Source organism: Orbicella faveolata, unplaced genomic scaffold, assembly GCF_042242905.1.
Source record: "Orbicella faveolata isolate gen_17 unplaced genomic scaffold, um_ofav_v1 contig_24, whole genome shotgun sequence".
NCBI lineage: Eukaryota > Metazoa > Cnidaria > Anthozoa > Scleractinia > Merulinidae > Orbicella > Orbicella faveolata.
Window position 1 is genome coordinate 34,938,968 of NW_028301552.1, and position 18,533 is coordinate 34,957,500.

Below are 18,533 nucleotides of genomic sequence, written 5' to 3' on the forward strand. Positions count from 1 at the left end.
GTGCATCATACACATTTAGGCGCATTGGAACGTAAGACCGCTGATTCGAGTCGCCGTGAAGAAGATGGCGGACGAGTCGGCGGACGAGACAAAGCAGAGGTGTTGATAGTGGAACATTTTGGGCAAGAATAACGCATTTATCGAGCCAACATGCTAATTTTGGAAGCAGCCTAACACTCGTTGACTGTCATTAAAAGAAAACATGGAAGACATAGATGTATTCTTCATGGATCCCACTTTTATTGATCTTCAAGTTTACTGCTTGTGGTTGGAAGGCTTCTCTGGTAAGGCTTCGCGTTGTGGTCAATGAGTTATTTGGTAGTTTAATTTAACACCTGTTTACGGCGGCCTTAGGCTTGCCTAAATCTATGTATTAGGCTTACTTGGCAACTGAAGTTTTCCTGGGGAAAAATGTTTTTTGAGGAAGTTCAGATTATATAAGCTCAAGTCGTGTTAGAGATGAAATTATATGGCATTAATTTAATTTTGAATTAATTAATCACGCTTGTAAAGAAAAGTAAAAAGGACAAAAAATACATAAAAAAATACCTGGTATCAGTTAGTAATAGCCTTATGTTTTCAACAAGGTGAGAATGGGCTGGAGGGGGAGTGGTACATGTATGTGTAACATGGCAGGGAGGGAGGGAGTGTCTGAGTCACACTTAAACCTAAACAAGCAGTTATTCAATTTTCAATGTTTTAAGTAATGCGGAAGGCTTTTATAGGACACGTTCCAAGCCCTATGAATGTTAAAAACAAAAAATAAGTGTTGTGCAATTAAATCAATGTTTCTCTAATCTACCAGAAAATGAAGCTGCTCAGAGGAGAGAATGTGATGAAGTATTCAAAAATTTTGGTGCATCTCATGCCATCATTTTGAGTGATACTTATGACCAGTTTCGCTTGTTCTTCATGTTGGAACGCTTCCTGCAGTCTCCTCCAATGCTTGCCAAACAGATGCTGTTACAGATTTCACCAGATGTTCAAGATATGCTTATCGAAAAGTATGAGGTTATTCACATAATGGTTTTCATACAAACTGCACACTAATTAACAAACAGTTGAAATTACATGTTTATGAATTTTATTCAATTCACTGTGTGCTTACACTCAAGGGTTTCAATAATGACTTGTTTCCAGCAGAAGGGTAACTGGTTTTCACACACGGGCAAAACTTTTTGAACTGAACATCTTTATAAGAAAAACTTTCCTCCATATGGTCTGATTAGGCTGGCAAAACTGTCCTCACAGCCAGTCAATTTACCCTGTGCCTGGCCCTTAATGAAACCCCTGCAAAACTGATAACAATGTAATTGACTAATGATATGGAAAGTGGTCTGTTTCTTTTAGTAACATCATTTTTTTCTTTCTGGATCATAAGGTATTATCAGTTTGACAAGGAGGTAGTGCGTGAACTATTAGGCAAAAAGTTGACTGGACGTTTGAGGAAAGACTTGGATGACATCAGTGAGAAGACAAATATACCTCTCAAAAGTTGCCGCCGACAGGTGGGTTGTTATTGGTGGATTCATGGTTTGGGGCAAAAGCAGGAAGGTGGGGGGAGGTGCGGTGGGCATGAACCCTCCCTCAAAGGTGACAATGATCTTGACAGTTGTGAGTGCTTTTAAATCTATTAGGCAGTGCAGTGTACATGTATGTAGATCAGCTAGGAGAGAGATACATTTTATGGGGCATCATGATCAAAAGTAATGTACGTATGGAAATTTTCACAGTTAGAGGATTTTTCATTGGAAAGTAAAACCATTTGGCAATGTGAAAAGTGGGCATCATTTTGTATAAATTATTGATTTTTTGTTAATTAGTTTTGGATTCAAAGGCTACTCTGATGCCCCACTAGTTAGTTTCGTTGTTTTGAGTTCATTGTCAACTCTCATGTCATTGTACTGTACAAAATCATGTAAACTATGTCACTCTATATTTCCTCACTGGTGGTGTGAACAGTCCAAGTGCATCAAGAAGTCCCTGAAAATAGATTAATCTTGTCTCTGTTCTGCTCATATCTTGACATGTCTTTATTGAAATTACAGTATTGGTATCTGTGCAGTATTCTAAATGTTCTTTTATTTTCAATGTACTGTCCTTAGTTTGACAACATGAAAAATGTTCTGAGGACAATAGAAGAGACTGAGGGGGGAGGACTTGCTGACACTGTAAAGAAGCTTTTCCTGCTGCCAGATCCTTTGGCAAGGTATCTTAAACTCACTGTGTATTTTACTCGTACAACTACACTGTGTGGAGGCACGGTGGCCTCATGGTTAGTACACTCACCTCCCAATCGAGCGGTCTGGGTTCGAGCCCTGGTTGAGGGCATTGTGTTGTGTTCTTGGGTAGGCCACTTTACTCTCATAGTGCCTCTCTCCACCCAGGTGTATAAATGGGTCCTGGTAAATTTAATGCTAGGGGTAACCCTGCGACGGACTAGCATCCCATCCAGGGAGGAGTAGAAATACTCCTGGTCACTTCATGCTACTGAAACCGGGATAAGTGCTGGCCTGATGGGCCATTGTTGGGTGTGCAGACTTTGCCTTTTTTACAACCAACTGTACACTGTACAGATAACATAGATGTAAAAAAGAGCACAATGTTTCTAGCACTAGCTAGTTAGAGGGACCAAATTGATGATACTTGTTAGCTAAGAACTGGAACAGACAGAAAATGCAGACAATTTTCATTGTGTGTTGTTTTTTTTTCAACAGGCAATATGCATGCATTAGCTTTATGGCTATTAATAAGATTGAGACGGGAAAGAAAAGGTTGGTGTTAACAAATCACATGTGTCATTATGTGGTCAGACATTCTTGTACAAACCATTCTAACCTTTCCAACAGACTGTTTTTGAAATGTTCAAATTCTTGTAAACATGGCGCCAAGCTAAGGTTTCAGGGATTAAAACAAATGAATAAAAAAAAAGAAGACTGACAGAGGCAATTTATTTCATATCCCAGCCTAAAACTGAAGTTTATTTATTAAATGATTTATTGCCCCAAGGCACTGACAGTAATATTTTGAAAATGGCATTTTTTAATTTGGTGGCTTTAAATTTAGAAGAAAGACATGCAATGAAGAGTGGAAAAACCTGGCTTGTTATTTTTGACTTTGTGGATTTCTTTTTACCTTAGTTACGAAAGTGTTTTGAGGTTTTTTATTGAGTTATTGAGTTATGCGCATCAGAAAAATGAGTTTAAGGTTTGTGACGACAAAAGTTGGTTCTTCCATGTATTTAATAGGTTATCATACCTGACATTTGATGACCTTGTCTTCTGTGCCGAGCAGATGTTAGACCATTGGACTGTTGGATCAGTTGAAGGCTCTTCTGGTTAGTTTAAAACAAGCTAATGAAGTCTCCAAACACTGTGTACCTGTTATTGACCAAGCTAGTTCAGCCATCAGATGGCAGGGTATCAGCCTGGACCTTTTTTTAAATGTGTTTATTGACCAAGGCTGCATCTCCTCCCAGAAACATGTGGAAGAAAGAAAAAATAAAACAATTATTCCATAAGCATGTGTTGGAATATGCGATGATAGATAGCCAATGAGTCGTATAGCGCCAAGTTGGCTATAATCATCTCATATCGAACAAGCGCCAGTGGAATAATTGTTTTATTAAAAGTGCCCACAAAATATAGAAAGCTTAAATAAAAGAAAATTAAAACTGCCCTCAAAAGTTATGCGTGTGCTACCATATTTGTAGAACATGATATAATTGCTCATATACCCTGATGCGTAAGCCAATGAAAACTCTTGAATTGCATCATTCAATGATCTATTTGGTCGAAAGCCCATATCTCACAATTTCTGGGGAAAAGCATAAGTATTGGAGCATGGGGCATTTGTAAAAGAAGAGTCTATCATCATAATATGAAATGAATAGAGAATGAAGCTTCTACCTGCATCGCCAATCAAGAAAAAGATGTTGTTTAGTACAAGTTGTTCTTAAAATCCATTTCAATGTTCATTGCTAATCCTTTCGTATACAGCTGTGCTAACACTAGCTAACACTAACTAGATGGTAACAGTTATCTCAGGACCATACATAACACCGCTCTGTAAAAATAAAACCCTCTAATGAGGTCATTAACTAACTTATTAACCTTTCACTAACTTTTCACAGCTTCTCGTCCACAATCCTTTCGCAAAGTCATCATCTGTAAGCATCTGTCTTAAAGTCATTGGCAGGTTTACTCTCTGATTGTTGTTTCAGTTTAAATTCATTTCTTTAGTTAGTAACAGTAATACTTGGTAAACATTTCCCAAAAAGGGGAGAAGGTAGTCATTTTTACAGCATGGAATTGAAGGCCAGTTGCAAAATTGTAATATGTACAACTCTAATTTGATGTTTCTTTCTTGAAGCCTAGTACATATTATCAAACTGTATGTTTAAATTTAATTCTGACCAAAATACACATAAGTACTAAAATAAGGCTCCTGATTGGGTCACAGAGTGGAGAAAGACACAGATGGTCAGAGCTAGCTGAGAGCAGTCTGGAGAGGAAAAAAATCATTAAAATTTTGTCTTGCTTCGCTCACCTAATTATTTTTACACTTGTCCAATTTTTTTGCCTTGTTCACAGGCTAGCAGTCTGAGCTAATCAGATCTTGACCAATGTTATTGTGACTTAAAATCTGCAAAATAATACTTTTTGGCCAAGAACAATATAAAGGAAAAAAACAGCCAAGCCTTTTGGTGACTAGCCTGCAAACACAGACACATTTCCAGCTGTTGTTTGTCTCTGCCGAAAATAGTATGACGCTATTTTCAGCAGAGACAAGTGACAGCTGGAAATATGTCTGCATTTGCAGATTAATTGGTGACTAGTGTAGCTTTGAATTAGTTTTTGTAGCATAAAATGGTAATAATAGTCTCACGCTTCCCCCTGAATGTGATGCCACTACCTTGCAGGCTAACCCCCAGCATTTTGGTGGATTTTCCAAAGAGTATGGTACTCTCTAGTACTCCTGGGTAAAGGCACAGGGATCCCTCACAGCTGTTTAGAATATGAATAAAAGATTAACCTACCTTTGTCATGCATGTTTTGTGTTTTATGGCGGCCAGTTTGAATTTTTAATACCCGTGCGGTCTGCTAGTGCGAGGTCTGGAACTGAAATTATGGAAATCGCTCAGAGCCTGCTCGGAGCTCTATTATCCTCAGTGAGCGATCAGATCCTCTGAGAATTTGTGAATTTTCCCACCCATCCCAGACTTCCGTAATTTCGGTTCCAGACTTCGCACTAGCCGACTGCATTTTAAAAATTCAAAATGGCCACCAGAAAACACAAATCACGCATGATAAAGGTAGGTTAATCTTTTATTTATATTCTAAACAGATGTGAGGGCTCCCTGTGCAAAGGGAGGCATTGTGAGAGTAAATCACATTGTGTATATATATCTCACACAAACATACACACAATGAGCCTTACTAGGGTTCAAGCCTGGTAAGCCTGTGTGCAATTGTCTACTATCTCCTTTCACATGGAGAAAGTGAAAGGAGATAGTACCTGCATCAGCACATGTACACAGAGTCAAACCTGGACTTCTCAACCCAGCATTTAACACATTGGTCAGTTACATGTCCCTTACTACACCTCCAACTTTTGGCTCTTATAAGAAATTGAACGTCTTGTCATTACGTGGACACACTGAGGACTAGGCACCCAGCTCAGAGGTGTCCATTTATAAGTGTCTTAGTGTCCAATTTTGGGATGTATCTAGCATAGATGAAGTGTCTGCTGGTACAGGGTTGGCTGTGTATGAAATTGCCCGAGACTCTCTTTTAGGACGTTTTGTTGTTTGATGTCAGATGTCCTAAGTTGCAGTTTTGCTTTTCTGTAGCTGCTGATGTAGGAGACACGGGTGCTGAATTTGACAGAGTTTTTCTTCAAGAGCTGAGAGATCTGAAAGTGTTTGTCAATGACAAAGAGATCGTGGAGGAGCACAGGAGGTGTTTTAAAAAATAATTTTGCTTTTTGGATTTTTAAATGAAATTTGCTTGTTATGCATTAAAAATAATAATAATAAAAAAACATACACTGAAACATACATAAAACCCACAGTTTTAAATCAGGCCAGCGCTTATCTCCGGTTTCTGTAGCATGAAGCAAGTAGGAGTATTTCTACTCCTCCCTGGGTGGGATGCTAGTCCATCACAGGGCTACCCCCAGCGAAAAAAAAATGGCCGGTACCCATTTATACACCTGGGTAGAAAGAGGCACTGCGAGAGTAAAGTGTCTTGCCCAAGAACACAACACAATGTCCCTGGGCAGGGCTCAAAACAGGAATGCTCGATCCAGAGACGAGTGCACTAACTATGAGGCCATTGCGTCTCTCCCATTTAGCCCGCATGCAGACTTTGCCTTTACGTTCACTCATCCCGCCCGTTACATTGTATCTTGGAGGTTCAAACAAATGAGAATTTCATCCATGAATAAATTAGCGTAATTCCCTCTGCATTCCAACATACCCTCCAGGTAAGCTTGCGTCCGTGCAAGCTCAAATAGTTAATTGTTTATTTTGTAATGTACACCGTACATGTAACATGCCGAGTCTGGGAATTTAACCCAGACAACGAATATAAGTGATTACTTACCTGTTTAACTATATTCCTTCAAAACTATATTGATGTATGGTATTGAATGTTTGTGTTTTTCAGTTTGGTCTGCGGTGATATTTTCAAAAGGTTCACTAAAAAGCTCGCTAAGTCTGTGGAATCCAATTTTAAGGTACAGTGAAGAGATAACACAGACTTCAGTTAATGATCTCAAGCTCTGGCTCACACGTATCCATCTTAAATCCTTTGCTGTCTAAAGGTGAAAGTTGTTTCCCTTACATACATACATACATACATACATACATACATACATACATATGCTTTGTTTAAAAATTGAGTACATATACTTTATTTATGCTCGAAATTTACAGAGTAGCTGTAGAGCTAATATCTTCAAGGACATAAGTTGCAAAAAGCAAAAAAAAAAAAAAATAATAATAATAATAATAACAATAAGAATAATAATCAAGTAAATTTGGATTTGCCAACTGTTACACTGCGACTTATCAAACCGGGCCACCTACAAGAAAGCTAACGACTTAAAATGCAAACTGAGAACAGTGGACTGGTAGCTTTCTAGTGTCGGAAGTAATAGGGGTCTGTTTAACATGGATACATAAATACTATCGACTCCTCAGTGTTATATACACTCTTAGAGATTGAGGCCTTGACGGCGAATTATCATGATTATAAATTATAAATCTAGCTAGAAAATTTAGCTTGAAAACTTATTTTGCAACTAAACCGAAACGGTTGATAGTGTAAAACATTTAGGATCGAAACTAACCAATCAACAAACGGTAAAGTTTTCTGAGAGTTTCGCAACACCTCGCACTTTGTTGGGTTTTCAATTTTGTTAAGATCTATTGTTCGTATTCTTCAATGTTGTTGGTTTATTTGAAAAAAAGTTCGCTATCCTTTGTTCTCAAGAAACGTTCTGATTGGTTAACTATTTTCTAAGGGGCCCGGATTAAGTAGTCGCATTGTAATAAGAACTTCCTTTGCATGGGCGATCTTTTCCAAGCTAAACAAGTTTCTCTTTGCCTTTGATCGCTCAAGATTTCTCGAATGGATTTAAAAGAATTTTTGAAAAAAAATGACACTTTTTTTTCAGCCTAGTTTTGTACAAAGACTTGAAAATGACTCATCATCATCATTATCATCATCTCTATTTGAAAACACGGTAAATACATCAGGCATTAACAATTTAATATAAAAGCTACAACTTATTACGAAAGACTATGAATACAGATTTAAAATATTGCTAACTATTAAAGAAAAGTAAACTCAATTAAAGCCTGTTTTACACGAATGCCGTGTCGGAATTAATAAACAATCGTCGACTGCTCGGTTTATTTGTTTTCTTGTTTTTCTTTGTCTCTATTTTAACTTTAGAGTCTCTGTCGAGCTCTGCTTAACATTGCTGCTGGACTTATTCATAGTAAAGAAGTTAAGGATGTCTTGAGTGACTTTGTGGAGAAGGTATATGTAATTTACCTGGCCCGGGTTGTTTGAAAGGTGGATAACGCTATCCATCGGATAAACCACTATCCAGTGGATAGCGTGGTTTGTTTTTTAACACTTGTCCAGCCTTCGAACAATTGGGGCTTGATTATTACTATATATTTGACGGTAACACGGAGAGCAAGGGGTTATCCGAAACGAATGTACGCATTTCACCTTTGTGATGCTAACATATTGTACTTAACAGTAGTAACGTAGGTACGACACGTATCACCTAACGCACTCAGGTATCTGCCTTAATAAAGAGAACTGTTTTATCCTTGGTAAGCAAGTGTTTCCGCTGTCAAAGGGATGGCACCTCCCACATTTCATACCTTTAGGGGACAAACTGTTACGTTGCGCTCTTGCTATTTTCATGGCCCGGGGGGAAGAGGTTACTCCCACAAAATTTGGGTGGGTGTGTGCGGCCCGCTTCCTAAAACCCTTATCCTATTTATGGCCAAAATTTGCGTTTTCCCCTCCCTATTTACGACCTGACCGAGAATTTGATGCCCTATTTAAGACCTGATACCCTGTTTCGGTTCTCTAGTTCAGCCCGATGTTAAAGGCATTGTGAAGGGCTTTTGTTGATGGTCTTATCGGTAAAGATGAAAAAGAAGCTTCATCTAAAAAAACGTACCCAACTCAAGACTAGAGTGCAAAAACCATACCCTAATTGAGACCAAAAACGGCCAAGGTTAAGTCTGCATACGAGCCAAGTGGCCCATCAGGCCGGAGTTTATCACTGGTTTCTGTAGCACGAAGCGACTAAGAATATTTCTACTCCCCCGGATTGGATGCTAGTCCATCGCAGGGTTACCCCGCCATTAAATTCGCCGTTACCCATTTATACACCTGGTTGGAGAGAGGCACTGTGAGAGTTAAGTGTCTTGCCTAAGAACACAACACAATGTCCCCAGCCACGTCTCGAACCTGGACTGCTCGAACAGGAGTCCAGCGTACTAACCATGAGGCCACCGCGCCTCCACAGCACATTCTCTGTACATTCTGAGTTATAAACAGTAACTGTTTGCATGATGGTCGACTGACATGTGGATGTTGTTATTATTGTTTTGCAACAGTTCATAGAGCCATGCAAACAGCTTGAATGGGATTCCAAAGAGACAGAGATATTTCTTAGTTCTTTAGTGGATACATGTAGCAAGTTGGACTCCTTACACAGGTATGATACTAATTTATTATTCCACTAGACCGCCATTTTAACATATTAGGTGAAGGTAGGGCGCAAAATATCCGTATTGCACTGGCTGTAGAGTCGTATTTTTTGTCAAGTAAAAGGTAAAATAATAAATAAACAATAGCGCGAAAATACGTATACTCGGATATTTGTCCGCGGACGTTATCTGTTCCGGGAAGCGCCCAAGTCCGTTTCTCCCCAAGTCCGTTTCGCCCCAACTTAAAGTCCTTTCGCCCTTTCGGGTTAGGGAGTATTCGAGGCCAAATAATGTTTATTTTTTGGCTGTGGGATCGGAGAAGTGTCAATTGAACATTCGGTACTACAAATTTCAAATAAGCATGCAAGGGACACCCGGGGAAGAGACAGTGGACCACATCGTCCGCGTGTAACTTCATAGTTTAATGAGTAATACTACGTAACCTATTTACATGTTATTACTATAACTGCACAGTTCAAATTCTATTGCAACCTTTTATCGTATTCACGTTACAACAATTGCATCAAGAAACTAATTTCCGACCGAACCGAACCTAGTTTTAAACGGAACCCAAGCTGACGTGGCCTAAACCTATTTACAACGGTCGCAACTAGAAGCTTATACTCAAACGTCGTTTGTTAAGTAAACTAATTTGTTGCTGTGAAAAACAAAGGGGAAAGGTTTAAAAGGCGTTTCATACTCTACAGGTAAAAGCTGGGGAAGGTTTATTAAGTTTCCAAATACAATCGGCCATCGGTCGATCAACGGACTTGGTTTGACTTTGTTGCTATGCGAGTGCAACAACAAACAAACATATTTAGACTCAATCGCTCTTGGTAAACGATTAATAAAAAGGTTTTACAGACGGTTCAAACTCTACAGGGCAAAAAGCCGCTGAAGGTTTTCAAAGTTTTACAAATACGATCGGCCATCGATTAAACTTGCTATCAGGCGAAGAAAGAAAAGAGGGCACGCGTGGTCGCAGGTTCGCTATCGATCAACCAGCGCATCAACATGGCGTGGGGAGAGAGAGATTGGGGAGAGTGAAACGAACAATTTCAACCGACACTAACAACCTATAAACACCCATGTCATCTTACAAAAGTGACATTTTATTCCTCTGGTGATTTGTAAATACATTTGAGACCTTTTCCAGGAAGTATTGTGGACGTTGGCGAACTGACATACACAAACTGATCCAGGACATTGGCGAATCGAATTCATACGAACTGGTCGTTGGCGAAAGTTACCACCTCGACAGGTATATCGAGGAAGGAAATATAGAAATTGAAACACATTTGGACGCCAACTACTCTAATTTGCGTTAATAAAACTTTTGGTCGGGGCGAATCGACTTTTTTGTGGGGCGAAACGACTCTGAGTTTGGGCGAAACGGTTCGGGGAGAAACGGACTTGGGGTGAAACGACCTGTTACCGTAATTAACTACAGTTCACTAACCGATCACATTGTAAGCTATTGTTTTCTGTACTGTTAGGGATTTTTTTTGTACTTAGCATATTTTTAATCTTGTTTTTTCTCCTTCACAGAAGCAGCCTTGAACGCCTTATTCCTGTGTATTCCCGCTACATGACCGTCTCACAAAAGTGCATTGTGAGAATGTACCATGATTGAGTAACAAGTGAAAGAAACTTCACGACTTTCCTGAAGCCAAGGGCTTCAGCAACTGGCTGAGTTCCTTAGCTTTGGTACACGGCATTTCACGCGCGCAGTTCCACTCTCCTGCCAGATGTAAAATGTGAGAGCAACATGAAAGATGCTTAGAAGACCTTGTGAAGCCGAAGAGGCGAACTTTACAACCAAATTTTTCGTTCTTTACGAGTCTTTCGACCCCTGAAGCACACGTATGTGGAGTGAAATTTATTGGGCTTTATGCAGCTGTTGGTTTTATTACGATTCGGGACTTTTCCTTTTGAGATGAGAGCGATTTGTGGAGTGACGTCTGGCCAGCGATCGATGAAGCGGTCTGCCTTTCACTTCTTTTAGAAGGAGAGAGAACGATTTCGAACAACTTCACTAAACGGCATCAGAATGGCTTTAAACTCGGCACAAGAGACAAGTGCGCGACACATTTGAGATAGTAAAACTTTATTTCAAATTAGATAGTTATTACACAATTTTTAACACGATTTTTTAACGGGTCACCCGGCCAAGTAGAAACCCCGGTGAACAGGGCTTAACTTTGTTGAGCCGACGAGACGCAGTGCTGTCCTTGTGGTATTAATTTTATGACTACGTTGGATACATCTTTCTTTTTTTCTGATTTTTAAGATCTCTTAAAACAAAGAAAAAAAATCACTGATATTGGCTGGAAAAATAAAGAACGACAGAAAATCGGACAAGAAGCGGTACTTTCTTTAAATTGTCTTGGACGGGGATCACGGAAAACTTCATAAATATTTTCAACGGTGTCACGTCTCCGTTTCGTTTTGCACTCTTTCTTAGTGCCAGTGGGCTTAAACTCTAACTCTACGGATTAGAACCTCAAGTAAGTGGCATCAAAATCGTCACTGTTTACAGACGGTCCATTTTCCAAGTTCAGTGGCTCATAGCCACCTTGATTTTCTCGCGGCACATATCATGGGTATCATTGACACACATTTATAAATCGATCCTTTGTGAACTTTGAGCTGGGTTTTGGTATAGGTTTGCATGCCGTGGTTGTAATCCGTGCTTTAAGGATTAATAAGCCGTCTGAACCGTGTATTTTCCGTATTTTTGTAACGTTAATAGTCGGGAGTATAACCGTAACAACAATACTGGTGAGCTTAATACCGGTTGGCAGACTTGGCAGAACGTGAATAAACTTCTCGAAATTGGACTACAGTACTGACTGTAACCTGTGATCATACCCTCCCTCCCTTATATTCTTCTCCCTTTTCCCTCCTGCTTTCCAAAAAAAAAAAACCGCCTGATCGCAGGTTATACTGACTGAAACCCGACCACATGCAAAAATAGTATAGAGTCTGGTGGTGTCAAAATTGTCAATCAATGTCCGCTGATTTTCTCGCGGCTCATATCATATCACATGATATCATGTCATATCATATATATCATATCATATCATATCATATCATATCATATCATATCATATCATATCATATATCATATCATATATCATATCATATCATATCATATCATATATCATATCATATCATATCATATCATCATATCATATCATATATCATATATATCATATCATATATCATATATATCATGTCATATATCATATCATATATATCATATATCATATATCATATCATATATATCATAGCATGTCATATATATCATATATCATATATCATATATCATATCATATCATATCATCATATATGATATGATATGATATCATATCACATCATATCACATAATATATCATATCATATCATGACTCATGTCATATCACATTTGTAAATCGATCCTTTGTGAACTTTGAGCTAACCTGGTCCCAGAGGTTTTTCTTGATTTTTCTTCGCATGAGAGAGCTGCGAAGGGGTGAAAACACGAGTCCGGAAGCGGCGAGAAGGAAAAACCTCTGGTTACCTTGGACTTGAATCTCACTTTCATACAGACTCCCTGGGACAGACGCCAGGGCCAGGATCTGACCCTCGGTCGGGGCTCGGATTGCTTGATATTTTTACAAACACGCAAATCAATATGATTGGTTCGTTTGATTGGTAATACCGTGGGACGGTGGGGACATCTGTCACTGCACTTCTTGAGGTAAATTTTGCCTATCCATACCTCCTCTGCAGCCTTTTTTTGGGATGTTACGCAACGCTCCCCCTAAAGAAACGGCTGCTCACACCCGAACAACATTCCTTTCACGAAATTAGCCAACCACCGCTTCCGTTCCATTTTCAAAACCGTTTTCGCGTCAAAGTCGCCCATTGAAACTTGTCCAATCAGGGAATGTTTTTTATCGTTGTATCCCGTCGTGGGAGATGTCACAAATAAACATACAGATTTCCGGTTTTTGTTTATGGACGCCGAAAAATACCGGCGACGCTTCAACGAGCTTTCTATGTAGCTGAAGACTCTTCAAAGTAAGCTAATTATTAGAAGCATTCAACTCAAAAAGTTATTGTTGAGCGTTGCGTAACATCCCAAAAAACGGCTGCGGAGGAGACTAATCCATACCAGGGAAGGAATTTGTTTGCAAAATACTTCAGTTCTCAGTTTATACACGTTCAAGATTCGCCTGTGTTCGACATGGATTATGTTTCTGACGGTGTCTTCGAAGAAATTTTGACCTCGGTACTTGAGGAGCGTTTTCCAGAGACTGAAAGTCTCACCAAACACGTTGCGGATGAAAACATTCTTGCAAACACGCGCGTTGACCACGGCCAAGTAGGTCAAGTGATGACACTCTTCACCACCCGAGTGGGAACATTAGCGGCTGATAAGCACGTGATTGCGAAGTTGCCATTGGTCCCTTTTGTAATTATCAATCTGACGCGTTTGACAGCTGGCGTGTGCATGAAAGTGAGATTCAAGACCAAGGTAACCAGGGGTTTTTCTTTCTCGCCGCTTCGCGACTCGTGTTCGCCGCTTCGCGAAAAGAAGAAAAATCAAGAAAAATCTCTGGGACCAGGGTACTCACAACGTCGGTTCCAATCAAGAGGACTTTATGTGTCCAATAAATGCGTTTATTTCTCCTTGACGATCTCGTTCACAATGTTCCACTCTCAAGATCTAAATAAATTCCGTCCTGAACTCAAGCTCCTAATATATCAATATCTTATACATTCCACGGAAATACAATAATGTTGTGGTCAATTCTTGAATTGCTAAACTCTTTAATTTTGTATGACCTGGCGCTAATTTCGGCTCACAATATGGTTTTTGATGCATTTAAAATCAATGCGTGATCTACTGTCTATGTATTCTGTAAGTTGTCACGCTTTGCCGAAGCGGAAAGAATTCGCATAGCGTGATGTGAAAATACAATTGACTATTATCAGACACTATCTAAATTCTGTGCCCTGTATGGGCAATACCGAATCTGCGGCTCTAATTCTGGTGAGAATCTTCCAACGGAGGTATCGGGTTTATTATGCTGACAAACCTTCACTTTTTTAAAATGATTTAAACTACCCCAACAACACCGACACCATCTATAAGAAATACAAGGAAAAATCAAGGAAACCCTAAAGCAAACAGTTCACGTCCTTTTTCTTATTCTATTGTTTCAGCAATTTCCAGTGGGCCCGATTGTAGTAGTTGGCATCCGCCCCTACCACGGAAGGTGCCTCAAATCCTGAAGAAGCCTTCCAACCTTTTTCATCTCCACGATTGCCTTGAATCTGCGGCCCATCCTGAAACAAATACCTCTCGGTTTCGGCATTTTCAATGAAGTATTTGTCGTCGCCTTTTGGAATTATCTTCCAGAGAGCAAGATTGTAGTAGTTAGCATCGGCTCCGACGACTGACGGTGACTCAAATCCCGAAGAAGCCTTCCAGCCTCCTTCATCTCCACGATTGCCCTTAATCTTTGGCCCATCCTGAAACAAATAGCGCCGTGTCTCCTCGTTTTCGATCAAGTATACGCCATTGCCTTGTGGAATTATCTTCCAGTGGGCTCGATTATAGTAGTTTGCATCTGCTCCCATGACTGACGGTGACTCAAAGCCAGAAGAAGCCTTCCAACCTCCTTCATCTCCGCGTTTACCTTTAATCTCTGGTCCCTGTTGGAACAAGAAACGCTGTGTCTCGACGTTTTCAATGATGTAACGTCCTTCCGTAATATCACTACACATTTTGAAGGAAGTTTGGGGTGCTGTCGGAGTGGAGCAAAGGAGATGGCGAGCGGGAATAAATACGTGAGCTCTTTGACAGCCCCTTTCACTAATGCTTTGTTTTACATTCCTATACGCTTTTCGATTGGCACTAAATCTCGCACCACTTTCTCAATCAATCAATCAATCAATCAATCAGATACTAAACCAAGAACAACCGCGACTTGCTCGAACGCGTTTTACCCTGTGTATTGGCTTCCGATTATGATTGGTTCATTGCGTTGCTTTTGTCTGTTGCGTCTGTTTGGGGCTCCCTTTGTTTTGGTTTTGCGACACTCAATTCAAAATTGCTCGGTCGATGGTAGTGGATACATTCCACGCAACCAACATAGCGATGAGCACATGAAGCACTTAGGGTTTTCATTTTTATTTTTTATTCGTCCGTCATGATCGCAGCCTGCGAACACCGCCTATTTTTGGCGACGTGCGGTGCGGCGTGAAACAAAAGCCAGAAATCCCCGGCGTGTTCGCACCGCAGGCCTTTTCGCGCGAAAGCTTACGTCATTCACACTTTGCTATTATGTGGTTGGTCTGTTCAACAGAGCGCAGACAAACCACAAACACAAAAGGAAAAGAATGTGGCTCGGATGTGAGCAGGCGTTTCTTTGGGGGAGCGTTGCGTGACATCCCAAAAAACGGCTGCGGAGGAGACTAATCCATACCAGGGAAGGAATTTGTTTGCAAAATACTTCAGTTCTCAGTTTATACACGTTCAAGATTCGCCTGTGTTCGACATGGATTATGTTTCTGACGGTGTCTTCGAAGAAATTTTGACCTCGGTACTTGAGGAGCGTTTTCCAGAGACTGAAAGTCTCACCAAACACGTTGCGGATGAAAACATTCTTGCAAACACGCGCGTTGACCACGGCCAAGTAGGTCAAGTGATAACACTCTTCACCACCCGAGTGGGAACATTAGCGGCTGATAAGCACGTGATTGCGAAGTTGCCATTGGTCCCTTTTGTAATTATCAATTTGACGCGTTTGACAGCTGGCGTCTGCATGATCGAGTGCACGTACCCAGGCAGTGACAGGCTTCTGAGAGTTGTTGATGTACGGATTGGCGACAAGGTCTTCAGGAGACCAATCACAAGAATTTCTCCATTAGAGACCACGACCGAACTTTCAACATTGATTGAATACCATTGCATGGAACATTATTTATTCATTTTTAGTTTTTGTTTCGTATGCGAATTTTGAGTTCGTAGACTCTCAATTTGGGAGGGGAAGATGTTTGAGAGACTCCTTGTTGCGTGACCCAAGGCCGGCGTAGTTAATGGATAACATTGACACACACGTTTGTAAATCGATCCTTTGTGAACTTTGGGCTAGGTTTTTATGGGGCGCCGTTTGTAAATTTATTATTTAGACCGAATTTATGCCATTTTCCCCTTATTTATAAATAATTGGAAACGCCACAAAATTTGTTTATAAATAAGACACAAGAACTTGTCCGTTGATATGTAAATAATTATTTTAGGTACGTTCTGATTTATAAATAATCTTTTACCATAGAGTTATTATATATAAATAATAAACTAAACAACTTCAATTATTTATAAATCAGGTCATCTCTAAAATAGTTATTTACATATCATAAAGTTTGTAAATGCCATTATTTATAAATAAATTACTTCACCGGGAGTGTAAATTCATTATTTAGAAATAATAAATTTCACCTCGCCGAGTGTAAATTTATTATTTATAAATAATGAATTCACTAAGTGTGTAAATTCATTATTTAGAAATAATGGATTTCTCCTCGCCAAGTGTTAATTTATTATTTATAAATAATGAACTTCATTGAGTGTGTAAATTAATTATTTAGAAATAATGAAGTTTCATTTCGCCGACTGTAAATTTATTATTTAGAAATAATGAATTTAACCATGTGTGTAAATTCATTATTTAGAAATTAATTATTTAGAAATAATGAAGTTTCATCTCGCCGAGTGTAAATTTGTTACTTAGAAATAATGAACTTCACTGAGTATGTAAATTCATTATTTAGAAATAATGAAAGTATGAATGGCTGACCCAGCGTCTCTTGCCCGATCGATTTCGGAGGCTGTTCCTCGCGCTATAAGTGAGACAGTTAATGCTACCCTTGCTCAAGTAGGTAACGGCGGCGGTATGTAGCCTGAAATTCAGCACTGGCGGATCTGGGGGAGGGGCCCGGGGAGCCCGTTCTCCCCCCCCCCCCCAACCCCCCGCCCCAACTCTCTATTATGGAGTTCTTATTCACTCAGCAATTCGGCAGCTCACACTGCAACAGGAACAACTACTCAAAGGCCGAGGTAACAGGTAAATTTTAAGAAAAGAAACTGCTGCATGAAGAAAATAAAAATCGCTTGGCGTGTTAAGTGAAAGGTCTGATTTCTATTGAAATTCAATAATGGTTTAAACGTAAATGAATTTAGCTTTCCACGTGTACGATCTTTAGACTTGCCTGGAATAGACATGCCCAGCCGTGACTTCATCAAGCCAAACAAAGTGTGTCACACAGCTATCCGTCCAAAGGTCACAAAGGTCACAAAGAATTTAACCTGCGAGCGGGCTCACGTTTGAATCAAACACGCGAGTGACGAAGAGGAATAGCGATCGGCGGGAAAGAGGCGCCAAGAAAGTGACTTTCTCCTCTCGCGGCTTCGCCCGTGGATTTGTCGCTCTCAGCTACGCCGAGCGCGTTTGTGCTCCAACGTGAGCCTGTTCACAGGCTACAAAGAATTATCGAAACATCTAAAGGCATTATTCGATTTCCCGATTTTAAAAGTTCTGCATTTTCTTCATGCAGCAATTTCTTGGCTTAAAATTTACCTGTTACCTCGGCCTTTGAGTGGTTGTTGTCGTTGTCGTTGTCGTTGTCGTTGTTCCTGTTGCAGTGTGAGCTGCCGAATTGTTGAGTGAATAAGAACTACATAATAGATATTTGAAGAGTGATTCTCGCTTAAACTCAATTAACCAAAATAGGGGGGGGGGACCTCCCCTAGATCCGCCACTGCTGAATTTCAGGCTGCATACGTACCTGAGCAAGGGCAGCATTAACTGTCTCACTTATAGCGCGAGAAAAAGCCTCCGAAATCGATCGGGCAAGAGACGCTGGGTCAGTCATTCATACTTTTATTATTTCTAAATAATGAATTTACATACTCAGTGAAGTTCATTATTTCTAATTATTATATGGCTGCGTCTCACAAACACTAGGAACTACCGAATTCACGAATATTATTGGCTGAAATCGATATTGACCGCGGTCTAGATTTTCCCATCTAGACCGGCATCTAACTAGACCGGTTTCATTTTGCGTTGACAAAGTAGCAAACTAAAATACAAAAATGTTCACCATTTTCTTTTATTTTCTTCTCAGTCATTTATGGCACTGCCAAAAAGCCTGATGACAAAACAAACAAGTAAGGAGAACGAGCAAATTTCGGCAGGTTTAAGTTAAGCTCATCGCCGTTCGCAAGCAAACT

The 18,533-nt window shown here is 39.9% G+C and overlaps 2 protein-coding genes across 3 annotated transcripts; one reads left to right on the forward strand and one right to left on the reverse strand.

Moving 5' to 3' along the window:
• Positions 1-45: 45 nt before the first annotated feature.
• LOC110056673 (acidic fibroblast growth factor intracellular-binding protein-like) lies at positions 46-12,089 on the forward strand. Of its 2 annotated transcripts, none has more exons than XM_089292015.1 (11): positions 46-284; positions 806-1,004; positions 1,382-1,508; positions 2,106-2,209; positions 2,718-2,774; positions 3,249-3,337; positions 5,852-5,960; positions 6,669-6,738; positions 7,962-8,048; positions 9,152-9,252; positions 10,793-12,089. In XM_089292015.1, the coding sequence occupies exons 1-11, from the start codon at positions 203-205 to the stop codon at positions 10,875-10,877; spliced, it is 1,110 nt and encodes a 369-aa protein (XP_089148141.1). In that variant the 5' UTR covers positions 46-202; the 3' UTR covers positions 10,878-12,089. The 2 variants fall into 2 exon arrangements, with proteins under 2 accessions (XP_089148141.1, XP_089148142.1); XM_089292016.1 differs by having other exon boundaries at positions 934-1,004.
• A 1,801-nt stretch (positions 12,090-13,890) lies between these two features.
• On the reverse strand, positions 13,891-15,118 carry LOC110056801 (uncharacterized). The gene has a single exon (XM_020763346.2). It carries the CDS (start codon positions 15,020-15,022, stop codon positions 14,447-14,449), a length of 576 nt encoding a protein of 191 aa, XP_020619005.2. The 5' UTR covers positions 15,023-15,118; the 3' UTR covers positions 13,891-14,446.
• Positions 15,119-18,533: the final 3,415 nt, after the last annotated feature.